Source organism: Haematobia irritans, chromosome 1 (genome assembly GCF_050003625.1).
Source record: "Haematobia irritans isolate KBUSLIRL chromosome 1, ASM5000362v1, whole genome shotgun sequence".
Classification (NCBI taxonomy): domain Eukaryota; kingdom Metazoa; phylum Arthropoda; class Insecta; order Diptera; family Muscidae; genus Haematobia; species Haematobia irritans.
Window position 1 is genome coordinate 87,143,709 of NC_134397.1, and position 14,342 is coordinate 87,158,050.

Here is a 14,342-nt window from a genome sequence, read left to right on the forward strand (position 1 = left end):
TGAGGGTATATTATTTCCGTGATTGATGAACTTTCAATTAAAAATTAATTGGATCAATTAATTTCGTGATTGAAGACAAAAAATATTTTTTCTGTGTACTTTCAATACAAAACTAAATAGACGACCATCCGATACAGCTAAATTTGTGTTTCAAGCCGATCCTTCCTGAATGTTATATAAAAATGCAGGAACTTATTACTTTAATAAGTACTTTAGCATTAACGCTAAATTAATACTATTAATAATGAAAATTTATTAGTAACTACACAAAATAAATGCTAAATTTAACTGCAGAAGTGCTAAAATGACCAAACTGTCTCTCAATGAAGATGATATATATTTATCTATAAAACTAAAAATTCCCATGTTATCCAAATTAAACCGTGAACTGCACTTTTTAAAGATATAATTTTCTAAGAAGCAATTTTTACGCTTAATTCTCGCACTATACGAAAGAGTACGAGCCCTTCATACATGCAAAATGCAGGTTTATTCATTAAGCTTGCAAATAATTCCCCATTCCTCAATTATGTTTATAGAAAATTTCTTCAAAATATTAAAATCTTCAAAATGTTGACAATTACCAGCACACACTGAGCAAAACACCTCTGTTTTGGAAATACATCAGCTGTTGTCGACAATTGAGCAAACATTGATTTTTACCCTTGTTCATTGCAGTGTTCGTACTCTCCCCTTCCTAGGAAACTTGAGCAAAAATAGGTCAAAAAATATAAGAATATTAATTTTATCTCTTGATAATTTCAGTGTTGACAAAGATCGCAGTGGATACATATCTGCGGATGAACTGCAAGTTGCTCTTTCGAATGGAACATGGAGTCCCTTTAATCCTGAAACCGTCCGCCTTATGATTGGCATGTTTGATCGCGAAAACCGTGGCTCAGTATCCTTTGATGATTTTGGATCGTTGTGGAAATATGTAACCGACTGGCAAAATTGTTTCAGATCTTTTGACAGAGACAATTCAGGCAATATAGATAAAGTAGAATTGAAAACAGCTCTCTCATCCTTCGGCTACAGACTTTCAGACAATATTGTTGATATGCTCATTAGAAAATTCGACCGGTTCGGTAGAGGTACAATATTGTTTGATGACTTTATTCAATGCTGCATTGTTTTATACGTAAGTACTAAAAGCAATGTTATGTTTTACTATATCAAGTTTGTAAAGTATATTTTTTTGTATTAACATGTACAAAATTGGAAGCTCTTCTAAAGACACAACTTTAAAAGCAATTCAAAAAAATGTTCTCCCAAAGGTTTTGTATAATTCGTAATTTTAACTTTTTTAAAATAGGTTAAAAATAGAGTAAGAATTAATAAAATGTTACAAGTTATTCCAATGTTGTCGGAAGGAACCCAAATCCATTCTTGAAAAATTGCGAATCTTTGGATATATTTGAGGTCAAATAATAGTTTTTGGCAAAATATATTTTTTTAATTCGCTTCCAAAACACTGAATTTTCATCACAACTTAAGAAGTGATGCAAATTCAGAGCAACGGCTGTTGTGAACATCCTTCCTATGACAAGCCCATTTAAATTAAACGAATGTAATATATGGCCAAGATACTGGATCGCATCAAGGATGAATTAGGCAAATTGCATTTGCGGGTTCGCCGATACTGTTAAAACTTCTATAGCCCAATTTTGAATAACAACTCCCTGGGAATTTTTCCTCTATTCCCTGTTCCCCTATTCTAAACAAACTCTCCCCGGGGAATGTTTCTATTTTTCCTTTTCCCTTATTCTAAACCAACTACTAAAATGAGAAACTCCTCCCTGGGAAAAAATTGGTATTTCGAATGCCAATAAAAGGGGAAAACCGATGGGAATAATTCCTCAAAAAATTCAAGGGAATTGCTACCGAAATGCATCATTTCTCTGTAATATGGAAAAGAGTTCAACTGCAGCATTGCAATTCCGGCAAAAAAAAGAAGAAAAAAAGTTGGACAAAGGTGTTCATAGTCAATATGAACAAATGATCAAAAATCCGAAGGAACTGCAAACCATAAGCGACTTCCTATCGTTCTTGGAGATCTATTTTCATACTTTGGAAGCAATGGGATTAAAGGAAAAGACCTCTATCAATAGCTCCAAAACTAGCGCCCTGACTTCCCAGCCGAGTCCTGAAAGCCGACATTGCATCATTTGTAAGAAGGACTTTCACCAATTATACCGATGCTCGCTCTACTCAGTACAAAACACCGCCTCAGTCTTATACAGAGGCGGAAGTTATGTGTCAATTGCTTTAGCAGCAGGCATTCCACTAAACAATGCACGGTTTTAGGCCGCTGCCAAAAATGTGGGAGAAAGCAAAATACGCTCGTTCGCCTTGAACAATCTCCCACACAACCCTCTAATCCTTCAATTAAATCAATCAAAGAAGATCACATGGAACACACCATGACACCAGAATCAGCAACAACTTCCAACCAACCTACGACGGCTTCGCTTATCACTACACCATCAGTTATAGCTGAAAGTTTGGCCTTCAACTCAAAATCTCGAAGGCCCTATATTTTACTAGGAACTGCATTGGTCAAGATTAAGGCGAATGGTCTGGGAACCGAATGCAAAGCAATACACGACTCGGGGTCGCAAGTCAACCTAATTACGGAAAGATTAGTTGCACGACTCGGACTACCAACTGGGTCTACAACTATGTCAATCAGTGGTATAGGAAGAAATCAGACCAAGGTTCAACACTCTCTGAACATTATTTACGCTCCAGTCGAGATCCAACAATCAACGCGCTTGGAGGCATTCGTACTACCACACATAATTACTCCCGAACCTGCTCAATTTATTCACATTGATAAATGGCTAATTCCCAACAATGTAACGATGTCAGACCCTACCTTCAACCGTCCGGGCAAAATCGCTATCGGACAAATTCAACTAGGAGACGACCTTCCAATCTTGCAAAACACAATACTTGGGTGGATAGCATCAGGGAAGGTCAACATTTGCAAACATCAATATGTGGAGTACTAACTGAAGAAGACATCATGAACCAGACAACCAACTATTCTGGAAACTGGAAGAAGTCGATAATACACAGAAACAATTATCTATATATGACGCACAGCTCACTTTAATCAGCATACTGGACGTGACAAAGAAGGAAGATTCATCGTAAGGCTCCCATGTTGTACCGAACCAAGCTCTTTAGGAGAGTCACACAGTATCGCTTTCAACCGTTTCCTGTCATTGGAACGGCGATTAATCAAAAACATTACCTGAAAACAACAATATACACAGCTTATGGAGGAATACGAAGCACTAGGCCACGTGACTAAAGTCAACATAGGCAATGTGACACGAGCAAAATATTTTATTCCCCACCACCGCATTCTACGACCCGAAAGCAGCACTACTAAACTTGGAGTTGTATTCGATGCTTCAACAGAAACATCATCTGGAAAGTCACTGAACGATGTTTTGCATACAGGCCCACCACTACAGAATGATCAGTTTGCTATGCTTCAGATTGCCACGTTTTGTGTTTACCACAGACATAGAAAAACTGTTTCGTCAAATACTGATCCATCCTAAAGACAGACCATATCAGATTATCCTGCGGCGAAACAATACCACCGAACCTATCAGCTACTTCACATTAAATACCGTTACATATGGAACCAGACCAGCCCCATATCTGGCTATCAGATGTCTGAAAGAAATAAGCCAGGAAAACAAGAGGCATTTTCTTTTAGCAGCCAGTTTTTGGGGAAAGAACTTCTATGTGGATGATGGTTTGGGCGGAGCAGACAGCTTAAATACATCCATGGAAATCCAGCGCCAGTTGCAACAAGTCATGGCGCTATACGGATTTAATTTACGAAAGTGGAGTGCCAATCATATCCATCTGCTTCATAGCATTCCGGAGTGTGACCAAGAAGTTAGCCTTGACTTCACCACAGAGGAAACCAATTGTACCAAAACTTTGGGATTGACCTGGTTATCCAAAGCTGACCAACTTAAAGTAAAGGTCAACCTAGCGCCAATCAAGTCGGTGACCAAAAAGACGATCATTTCAGATCTTGCACGTATTTTCGACCCCCTCGGTTTGCTATCTCCTGTAGTCGCCAGGGCGAAAATATTTGTCCAAGAACTGTGGAATCTAAATCTCTCATGGGATGAAGCTGTACCTTCAGAATTCGACCTTCAGAACCTTGGCGGTTAAAGCTAAGCACGATTTAGATATGATGACAGTACCAACATTTTTTTGGACTGATTCTACAATAGTGTTGAACTGGATCAATACAAGATCATCCTCCTTTCACACCTTTGTTGCTAATCGTATAGCTTCAATTCAAGACAACACGGCGCCTGAACAATGTAGACACGTTAGTTCCAAGGATAACCCAGCAGACATCATATCAAGGGGATTAGACCCAAATCAGTTACCACAAACAACTCAATGGATGTACGGACCATTCTTTCTTCATGGAGACGAGAAACATTGGCCTCCTGCGTTTCTTCCATCTCCTGATTCGATCATCATTGAAAGAAAGCAGAACCTACACAACCTAATGTTGGCCGTTGATGCAGAAAACTTCTTGTTCAGAATAAACCATAGGAATTCCTTTAAGACACTCCAACGATTTGTTGCTTATGTTACGAGATTTATCAAAAATTCCAAAACCCGTAAAGAAGAACGACAAAACAGGCTTTGAGCTTCACGATTCCCTTATAGTCATAGTTCGTATCGCACAGCATTCTAGCTTCAAAGAAGACATTCAACAACTGGAGAAACATAGAGAACTTAAAGGTTCAGGCCAAATCAAAAGTTTGTCGCGGTTCTTGGGCGAAAATACAGTTTTAAGAGTTGGAGCTAGACTAGAAGAATCGTGTTTGAGATGTAATGCTAAACACCCCATGCTTTTGCCATTCAACGACCCAATAAGTCGATTAATCTTCGAATCGTTACATAAAGAAAATAAGCATTGCGGCCATACCGCACTCCTTGCTACGGTGAGACAACGCTTATGGCCCATCAAAGAAAAGCATTTGGCTCGGGAAATTGTTCACAAATGTATACAATGCGCAAGATCAAGACCAAAACTTCCGAAAAAAATTATGGGAAATTGCCGGAAACAAGAGTAACGCCTGCAAGGCCCTTCATAAACACAGGGATAGATTATTGCGGACCAATCTTGGTACATTTCAAAACAAGAGGAAAACGAGATCACCTAGAACGGATCGTACAACCGATGCCCTCATTGGAGCGTTGAAAAAATTCATTGGTCGAAGGGGCCATTTGCGTTATTCTCAACGACAGCTCAAGAAAAAATACAACGAGAATTCGCAACTAGAAACATTACTTTCCACTTTATATCTCCGCGATCTCCTCATTTCGGTAGACTTTGGGAAGCAGCTGTAAAATCCACTAAAGGTCTTCTGATAAAGGAAATATCGAGCGCATCCTTGACTTATGGAGAAATGGAAACCATTGTCATAGAGGTTGAAGCGATACTAAACGCTAGACCAATAGCACCACTACCAAATAATCCTAATGACGCCGCTGCATTGACCCCGGGTCATTTTTTGATTGGAGAACCTCTAACTGCTCAAGAAGACGTCACACCGAATAAAACACCAATTCTGAAAAAGATGGTCCCAAGAATATCCCAATGAACTCCAGCAGCGTAATAAGTGGCAAACTATGTCTCAAAATCTGCAATATAGTCGTAATTAAAGATAACTTGCCTGTCATGAACTGGCGACTTGGTAAAGTCATTAAAACTTTTCCAGGGTCAGATGGTTTCGTCAGGACAGCTGCGGTAAAAACACAACTAGTATCATTAAGCGTGCCATCCACCTACTCGCTCCTCTCCCTCTAGAACAACCTAATGATGAAAGAGGAGATGTTTCGCTTCCGCTCAACCAAAGCGCCGCATGCAGCGACAAAGACAATGGTTCACCACCTCCAAAACGTGCTAACCTCACCACAACCAGCATGCTAGTGATCCTAGCATTATTCCTCCCACTAGTGATGTGCCAACAAGTTACCTATACTCAGATTAAGAGCAACCCTGGTAAACATTTTGAGTGTATTGGTAATATTAAGCCAATTTTATCAGAATAGAAACTGCTGGTATATTTCGAACTAGCACCTCTTCATAAGGAACTGCAGCTTTTCATCAACGGAACCAATGCCTTAGTGAAAACATGCAATCACTCACACTTCCGCGATCAATGTAGTGACCTAATAACCCATTTCTACAATATCCAAAAAGATTTGCCAGCCGGTCCCGAAAATCGGCAACGTAGCAAATTCATTATTTGGTGTTCTGGACTAAAAATATGCTGAGAAATTGTCAGACACAATCAATATTATTAAAACCGATGAAGCTCGACTGCAAGGCCTACTCCGGAACCAAACCTCATTTCTGGACTCTACCCTTAATCTCACGAAGTAATCTGAAGCTCGGACACAGGAGAGTTTTGAAAAAATAAACTTTAAAATCAGCAGACTCATGAATCTCACAAACAACGAAAATATCTACCGCTCTCAACTCATCTTATCCCCGAGTATCCAGTTAATCCTAATTGCAAAAAATGCATGCTTCCATGACGGATTTTTTAGCTGACATTCATCATGGTCGGATCATCCCTATTCTACTAACAGTTAGTTACTTTAGCACTTATATTAATCGTTGTTGTGGTCTTACTAATAAAGTGAATTTTTAAGAAAAGAGCCAACATGCGTATACACCACAGCCAGCTCTAAGATCAACATGGGACATTTCAGTGGACCCATCCTAACTCCAAACTTCTACGTAACCGGAATTAGCTTATGCGAACCTTTCAAAATCGTTGTTTTGCAAAATAAAATAAATCTCAAATAGAATAAAAATTAAATTTCAAATCTTCTTCCCATTTCATTCCCATTCATTCTATATTTCAGCCAATCCAAGAAAATGTACCTTGCATGCTATGCTATTCAAGCTACCATAACCATATGAAATTCAACACCGGTCATTGGCTTCATATGGAAAAGAGTTCAACTGCAGCATAAGCAATTCCGGCCAAAAAATAATTCGACTATTTTCTTTTTATTTTATTTTTTGTTGTACTACCAGAATATGTAGCACAACAAATATACGCTGAGAAAACGAGCTCAAACATTAAATGTTTCCATTCAAAATATTGTAATATTCAACATTCTCCTGCGGATTTTAAGTGTTAGAAACTTGATCAAATTTAGTCTATATTCATAAGTAGGAAGTGTCTGATAATTCCACGATTGCGAAGGAAAAAAAGATAGCATTGTGGAACTTGGAGCCCTGGGCGACAATTTGTGCAGACTTTGTTGGGCCGTTACCCCGCTCTAAACATGGCAATACTATGTTGCTAGTTATCACCGATCGTTTTTCCAAGTGGACGGAACTGGTGCCTCTACGGAAAGCCACGTCGGAGGGCCTAATTAAAGCCTGCAGGGAACGGATTATTGGCAGGTATGGGGTTCCAAAAGTGATGATAACGGACAATGGCACGCAGTTCACCAGTGGTGTGTTCAAGCGGTTTTAAGAAGAAATGGGTATTCGACACCAACTGACGGCTCCATACACTCCGCAGGAAAACCCCACCGAGAGTGTAAATCGAACCGTGAAAACGATGATTGCCCAAACGGCCAAACAGCATCATCAAAAGTGGGATGAGTCACTGCCCGAAATAATGCTGGCATTCAACACAAGCTCATCGGAATCTACAGGTTACTCGCCGGCGTTCCTGACCCAAGGTAAAGAACCACGTCTACCGCGAGCTCTAAATGATGATGTAACGCAAGGAACTGGGGCACGGTCACTCCCACCAGAGCAGCGAACGCGTGAATTGAAGGAGATCTTTTCGATAGTACGAAGGAATTTAGCCAAGGCATCACGAGACCAGAAAAGGCACTACGATCTTCGGCGTAGGCCCTGGAAGCCACAAATCGGGGATAGAGTGTTAGTGCGGCTGCACCCACTATCCAAAGCTACCGAAAATTTTGCGGCGAAATTAGCACCAAAATATGGTGGACCGTTCGAAGTTTATGACTTCGTATCTCCCGTCATAGTGAAATTAAAGAATGTGGAAACGATGGAATATGGACCAGTCACGTGAGCGAACTGAAGAATACCATACAACGGCCACCCAAATGACCTCGGGATTTTAAATTGCGACTCTCAGGTTATACTGGATATAACTTTTATGCTAGAGAGCATAAATTTCCTGGAGAAGAGGGGTAATGTGAGGACAAAAGTCGTCTACTCTTTTTTGTCCACATCGAAATTGTTTTCTTTAATGAATTTTAGAAAGAAAACTAATTATTGGGATCATAGCGTTGTAACGTAGTGACCAAAATATTACTATTTTGACTGCTAGTGAAGTGGGAAAGTTGTAACTTTCCCTTTTCTAACACTCGTGCCCCGGTAATCAGTGGTTGTCGTTACAACCGCTCCATCGTCGCCCGTGGTTGTTGTTACAACTGCGTCATCGTCGCCGGTAGTGGTTGTCGTTACAACCGCTCCATCGTCGCCGGTAGTGGTTGTCGTTACAACCGCGCATCATCGTCGCTGCCGCCCGTGGTTGTTGTTACAACTGCGCATCATCGTCGCTGCCGCCCGTGGTTGTTACAACTGCGCATCATCTTCGTTGCCGCCCGTGGTTGTTGTTACAACTGCGTCATCGTCGCCGGTAGTGGTTGTCGTTACAACCGTTCCGTCGCTGCCACCCGTGGTTGTTGTTACAACTGCGTCATTGTCGCCGGTAGTGGTTGTCGTTACAACCGCTCCATCGCTGCCGCCCGTGGTTGTCGTTACAACCGCGCATCATCGTCGCTGCCGCCCGTGGTTGTTGTTACAACTGCGCCATCATCGCCGGTAGTGGTTGTCGTTACAACCGCTCCGTCGCTGCCGCCCGTGGTTGTTGTTACAACTGCGCATCATCTCCGCCCGTGGTTGTTGTTACAACTGCGTCATCGTCGCCGGTAGTGGTTGTCTTTACCACCGCTCCGTCGCTGCCGCTCGTGGTTGTTGTTACAACTGCGCCATCGTTACTGTCGCTGTGCCTGTCATCAGTTTAGCATCGGATCGACGCCGTAAGCCGTTTATCTACGTCCGCATCTTCGTCCATTGTCTCTGGCCGTACGAATCTGTGTTTATGTAGATGCGTGTGAATATAGTGTTAATGTTGTGTATGAGACTAATAAAATTATAACGTTGAATGAAAACATAAATAAAGCCTGGTCAGTGTTTTCTCTTTCTGTGGAAATATAAATATTTTGTAACGACCCTGGACACCCTGAGTTCGCCCCAGCTTCAAAGTGAAAACACGTCGTTACAATGGCTGCGGGAGCCTTTTATTCCGCTAGCAACAGTCGTTGGGGGGTTCGTGTCCTGCTCTAGTCAAGCCTTGTTCCCAATACAGATATTATTGTACACTCCCTTTTTTTTAAACAAAACAAAATGTAAAGAAATAATAGTCTCTACAAGATTGAGTGGTTGTAAGTCTCTAATTTATTCTAAAAAATATTCAACCTTATATACTAAATCTTAAACTAGCTACAATCTAAATATTCTTAAAAAGTAAAGATAAGAACATGAACCCCTTAATAATATTTATGGCCAGGCATGTGCACCACATTGCTGCGTTATCAGCTACGGCTACACATGTAATGCGTTTTCATTTTATTATGCCATAAACCTTATCTATCCTAAATACACAGATCGTAGATAGCGCATGTTTAGAAATCTAAACATTTTGCGGGCAACCTAACCTAAATATGATTACCTATCAAAACGATGCCTACTATTCTAAGCAGAATACACAATTTTTAAAAACTAATTATACTTTACTTTAAATTCTTATAGCGTAACACAGCAAACCATCAAATAATCTGACCGGTCTGGCCCTTTCGGGACTTTCTTCTGTCTGCGCCAATGCAGCATTTTCTTCCTTCTTTTTATTCCTTCGTTGAGCAAACATCTCCCATCATTAGTACACCGCTCCTTGTAGATTATTGTAAAGGTAGTGTTTGGATAATCAACCAAACTATTCTTTTGATACTAATTTATTTTCAAAAATATTCTTCCTTATATACACTTACAAATTAAACTGCCTGTGCATCAGACCAACTGATCGTAGCACACAACTATCTCATGTCTACTTTGTTACATTAAGATCCTAAGTACACACACATCACACATGCGCTCTTATCAACTAGTGCAATGATTTTATTGCGATCTTAAATAAACAAATGCGTCCCTAATCTCTATCTAATGATAGGGACCAATCCTTTGATATTTTTATTGTTGCCGTTATAAGACGTTGTTACCGCCTTCATGTTCAAAAGATATTTATTTTGAACATTCTGCCGACCGGAAAATATAATGTCCAGTATTGATGCTATTATTTTGAGAATTATTAATACTAAGAAAATTTAAATAAATGCTAAGTGCCCAGATATATAATCTTATAATCATTAACGTATGCTGGTATGCTACGGAGGAATGATAATAGGAATAATCTAATTTAGAAATAATCTTTATATAATCCTTGTGGTAACGCTGTTATTTTCAAATATATACTTTACTTCTATAAAGTGTGAAGTGAAATAATCTGTTGCCATTTTTAGCAGATTGACCGTAGAGCCAACTACTGATATCTGTTTCCTTGTTAAACAACCAATACTGGTCCTCAAAGATTTGGAGCATAGGATTTGCGCTGTCATCCTGCTGCGAGCTCCAAAGTATACCAGTACGCCACGGTCTGACTCTTTCGGGATCTTCTTTCACTTCTTTTCACTCCGGCAGTGAGTGCTTGTAACGACCCTCTTCGCTCTCTGACTCATTACTTGGGAAAAGCGGCTACCCTCTAGCCCCAGCATGCTTAGTCTTTAGGTGGGTTTTTATTCTCAAGTAATGAATACGGGTACGTTGACATAAATAAAAATTTAAGGTAGCTCATTGGATTAAGGAATAAGAGGGATATAAATATTAAAGGAAGTGAATGAAGTCAATGATAGGGATCCAGATCTTGGAGATAGTGGTTATAGATGTCATTTTACCACTAGTATTTAACCCCGCCATGCTAGGGCATTTAGAGTAATTTTTCGTTAACGCGCCTTCATCTTTCATGAGATAATGAGAAATTTAAAATTTAGAATTCATATTTATTAACAATAATTGAAAGTTAAGTGGATAAAGGTGTTAAGTCAAGTGGAAAAAGAAAAGTATAGGGAACTAAAATGTAAAATTGTGCGTGATTACGTAAGTCCGATTAAATTATTCTTTAAGCGCAAAATTTGAAGATAAATATAAACATTGACTTACCAATTCAAATCCTTTGTCTTCAGGCCTGATGATGGGATTTGCGAAGTCTAATTCGATAAAAAGTTTAATCTTCAATTTGATGCGCTCAAATTCAGATACAAAAGTATGATTTGTTGTTTGTAATGTTCTCTTAAACGCTTTTCGAAACAATATGAACTCCAAATGGAAATCCTTGTAATCTATTCCCATACAGAGCTTCTCAAGCAATAATAACTGCTGTCGATAACACCAATAGTTTTGTCTGTTCCTTTAGTAATTATATGGTTTATAACGTAAATATGTTTATCTTTGAGGCAAGCTATTAGATCCTCTCGTGGATCCTAAAGGATCCACGACCTATGCGGGAAAAACAATGTCATGGTATAAGAAGGTCTCAATGAATGAATACGACATAAACTTACCACAAAGGAGGGAGACAAAATTTATGAATTGGTTGATATAATGTTATTTAATTATAAATTAATTAAAAAACTTATCACGGTAAATGCAAAGCCAATTTTCTTTAGATATCCACATATCCTTTTCTGTGTTTTTTCTTGTTTAATTTCTTTTTCTGTTTGTTTAAATTTTAAATCAATAATGACAACAGAAATTAGCTTTTAAAATCGAATAAAATTTTCTGTGAATGAAATTTTTAATTTGAAAACGAAAGCTTACTTGAAAAAATTTCAAAACGAAGGCTACTTGAACAAAAAAATGTTTTTAATTTAGCAAGTAAAGGTGCATCCGTTACTTGATAGTACCACATATGTATTCGCTAGAGCATGACATGCTTTTCTTCCTTCTTTGTGAATGGAGATTTTGACGTCCTTCCTTCACATCCATCACAAGTGAGATGTACCTGCGCTTTAGTCCAACTGCGAGTGGTTGGCATCCTGTCAGCCTTATATATTTGCTATTGTTCCTCCGTTACGCCAATTTTAATACGACGGATTGTTTGTGCTCTTTTTTAGTCTCCATCAACAAATCGTTTTTGTCCAAATTAGAAATGTCCAATTCATTATCTTTTATATTTGGTTGTCTGCTGGGACATTTGTTAATATCGGGTGAAATGTTCATCTGATTTTCTTTTCGTTTTAAGGTTCTTAATGTTGAGATATTCTTCTCGTGTATATTTTCTGTTTGAGTCAGATCTACCACTTTCTACGGGAGGTAATCTATTGACTTTTTGTGTTGTGCCAGAGTCGCTTCTGAATTAATATCTCGTTGCAGATAGAAATTCTCCTTCTCCTCCAAGATTCGTTTTAAATCCTCTTCTCCTTGTTGTTTCAAATTGATATTTGATACCTCGTTAAGACGCTGCGTAAGGCTTTCACCATATTCTTTGGCATGAAAAAGATCAGAGCGAATACGAGCCGTTTCTTCTTTCAACACCAGTAGCTCTCGCCCCACATCGTCATTAACAATCAGCATACTTTGATTTTCATTTTGTAGAACTTCGTTTCTTTCTTGAGTCATAAAGTGATCAGTTGTTTGTTCAATCCAGAGTTGCTGCTGGTTCCTTAGCTTGGAGGAATTATCTTCTTCTTGGCTCCTTTCTTCGGAAGTCGCCTCCCTTCGATTTTCATTTTTCTTCTGCAGTCCATTGAAGGAATTTTCAAATTCCGACGGACTGCGTTCTAACCATGCCTTCGCTTCGGTGATCTTAGATATTAGATCGGATGGCCTTTTATCACTCACGGGACCCTCTGGTGCTCTCACAGATTGACAGATTCCTCCCAAATGAGGAGCTTTCGGGGGGAAGACAGACCATACTATTTTTTCAATTATGTTTTCTATTTTTCCGTTCATCTTGGCTTCTATATAGTCCAATTCTTCATCCACTTCTCCCATCCCGTACTCTGTGCTAAGTTTTAAATGCAGCTTCTTCATGTCGTCGAATTGTTTTTCCCACATAGCCTTCATATTTTCCAATGCGTATCTAGAAACTCTGGAAATCTCTAATTCCACGGCATCGGACACTTTTATTATCCTCTTTCGTAATTGGTACAGCAACACATTTTTTTCTTATTAATTTCTTGTGTGGGAACTACCACTGATCCTTTGACCGCTCTTTTCGTTTAGCGCCGTCATTTGCCCCATGCTTAACGGCATCTTGATTTAGCCCCTCTGGCTTAACTTGATTTTTGCCTTTTGTGGCGTTTATTTTAACTTTGTTTTTGCTCCTTTGGCGTTTATTTTTGCCCCTTTGACGTTTATTTTATTTTAATTTGAGCCTCATTTGGCTACTATTTTTATTTTTAATTTGAGCCCCTTTCGCTTTTATTTTAATTTGAGCCCCTTTGGCTGTTAGTTTTTATTTTTGCTTGAGCCCCTGTGGCTATAATTTTTTATGTTTATTTTCTTTCCCTGATCTTTTCTTAGAGGAAAGTTAATTTTTCCTTCCCGTTGTTAATGCCACGGAGATGCTTCTTCCCTGATATAGTTTATATCAGAGGCCTTTTTGGTTTAACTGAGTTTCTTACCTCTGTCGGGGGAAAACTCAGTTTTATATAAACCAATGATCCGGCTCGAAGGACCAGATGTTTGGTTAATCAACCAAACCAGATGACTATACTTTTCATACTAACTTATTTACAAAAAATGTTCTTCCTTATATACACTTACAAATTAACTGCCTTTGCATCAGACCAACTGATCATAGCACACAACTATCTCTTATCTACTTTGTTACATTAAGATCCCAAGTACACACACATCACACATGCGCTCTTATCAGCTAGTTAAATGATTTTATTGCGATCCTAAGTAAATGAAACGATATTATCGTGCTCACGCACGAACAACGTTTACACCACACGCTGCCGCACGATTCACGACAATTTTCGTAATTCACGACATATCTCGTGATTCACGAATATTTTCGGACACGACAATTTTTGGAGGCTCAATAAAATTCTCGCAATTCGCGAAATTTTTCGCAACTCATGACAATATTCTTGATTCACGACAATATTCGTAACACAGCAATAACATTCACGAAAATTCTTGTGTTTCAAGACAA

General features: G+C 39.0%; 1 protein-coding gene across 1 annotated transcript in view; it reads left to right on the forward strand.

The window, feature by feature from the left end:
- Positions 1-14,342, forward strand: part of Alg-2 (Apoptosis-linked gene-2) — a 79,412-nt gene that overhangs the window by 41,564 nt on the left and 23,506 nt on the right. Inside the window, exon 2 of the mRNA XM_075291081.1 lies at positions 766-1,141. Within this exon, the coding sequence (XP_075147196.1) occupies positions 766-1,141 (376 nt within the window). The remainder of the gene's footprint in view (positions 1-765; positions 1,142-14,342) is intronic.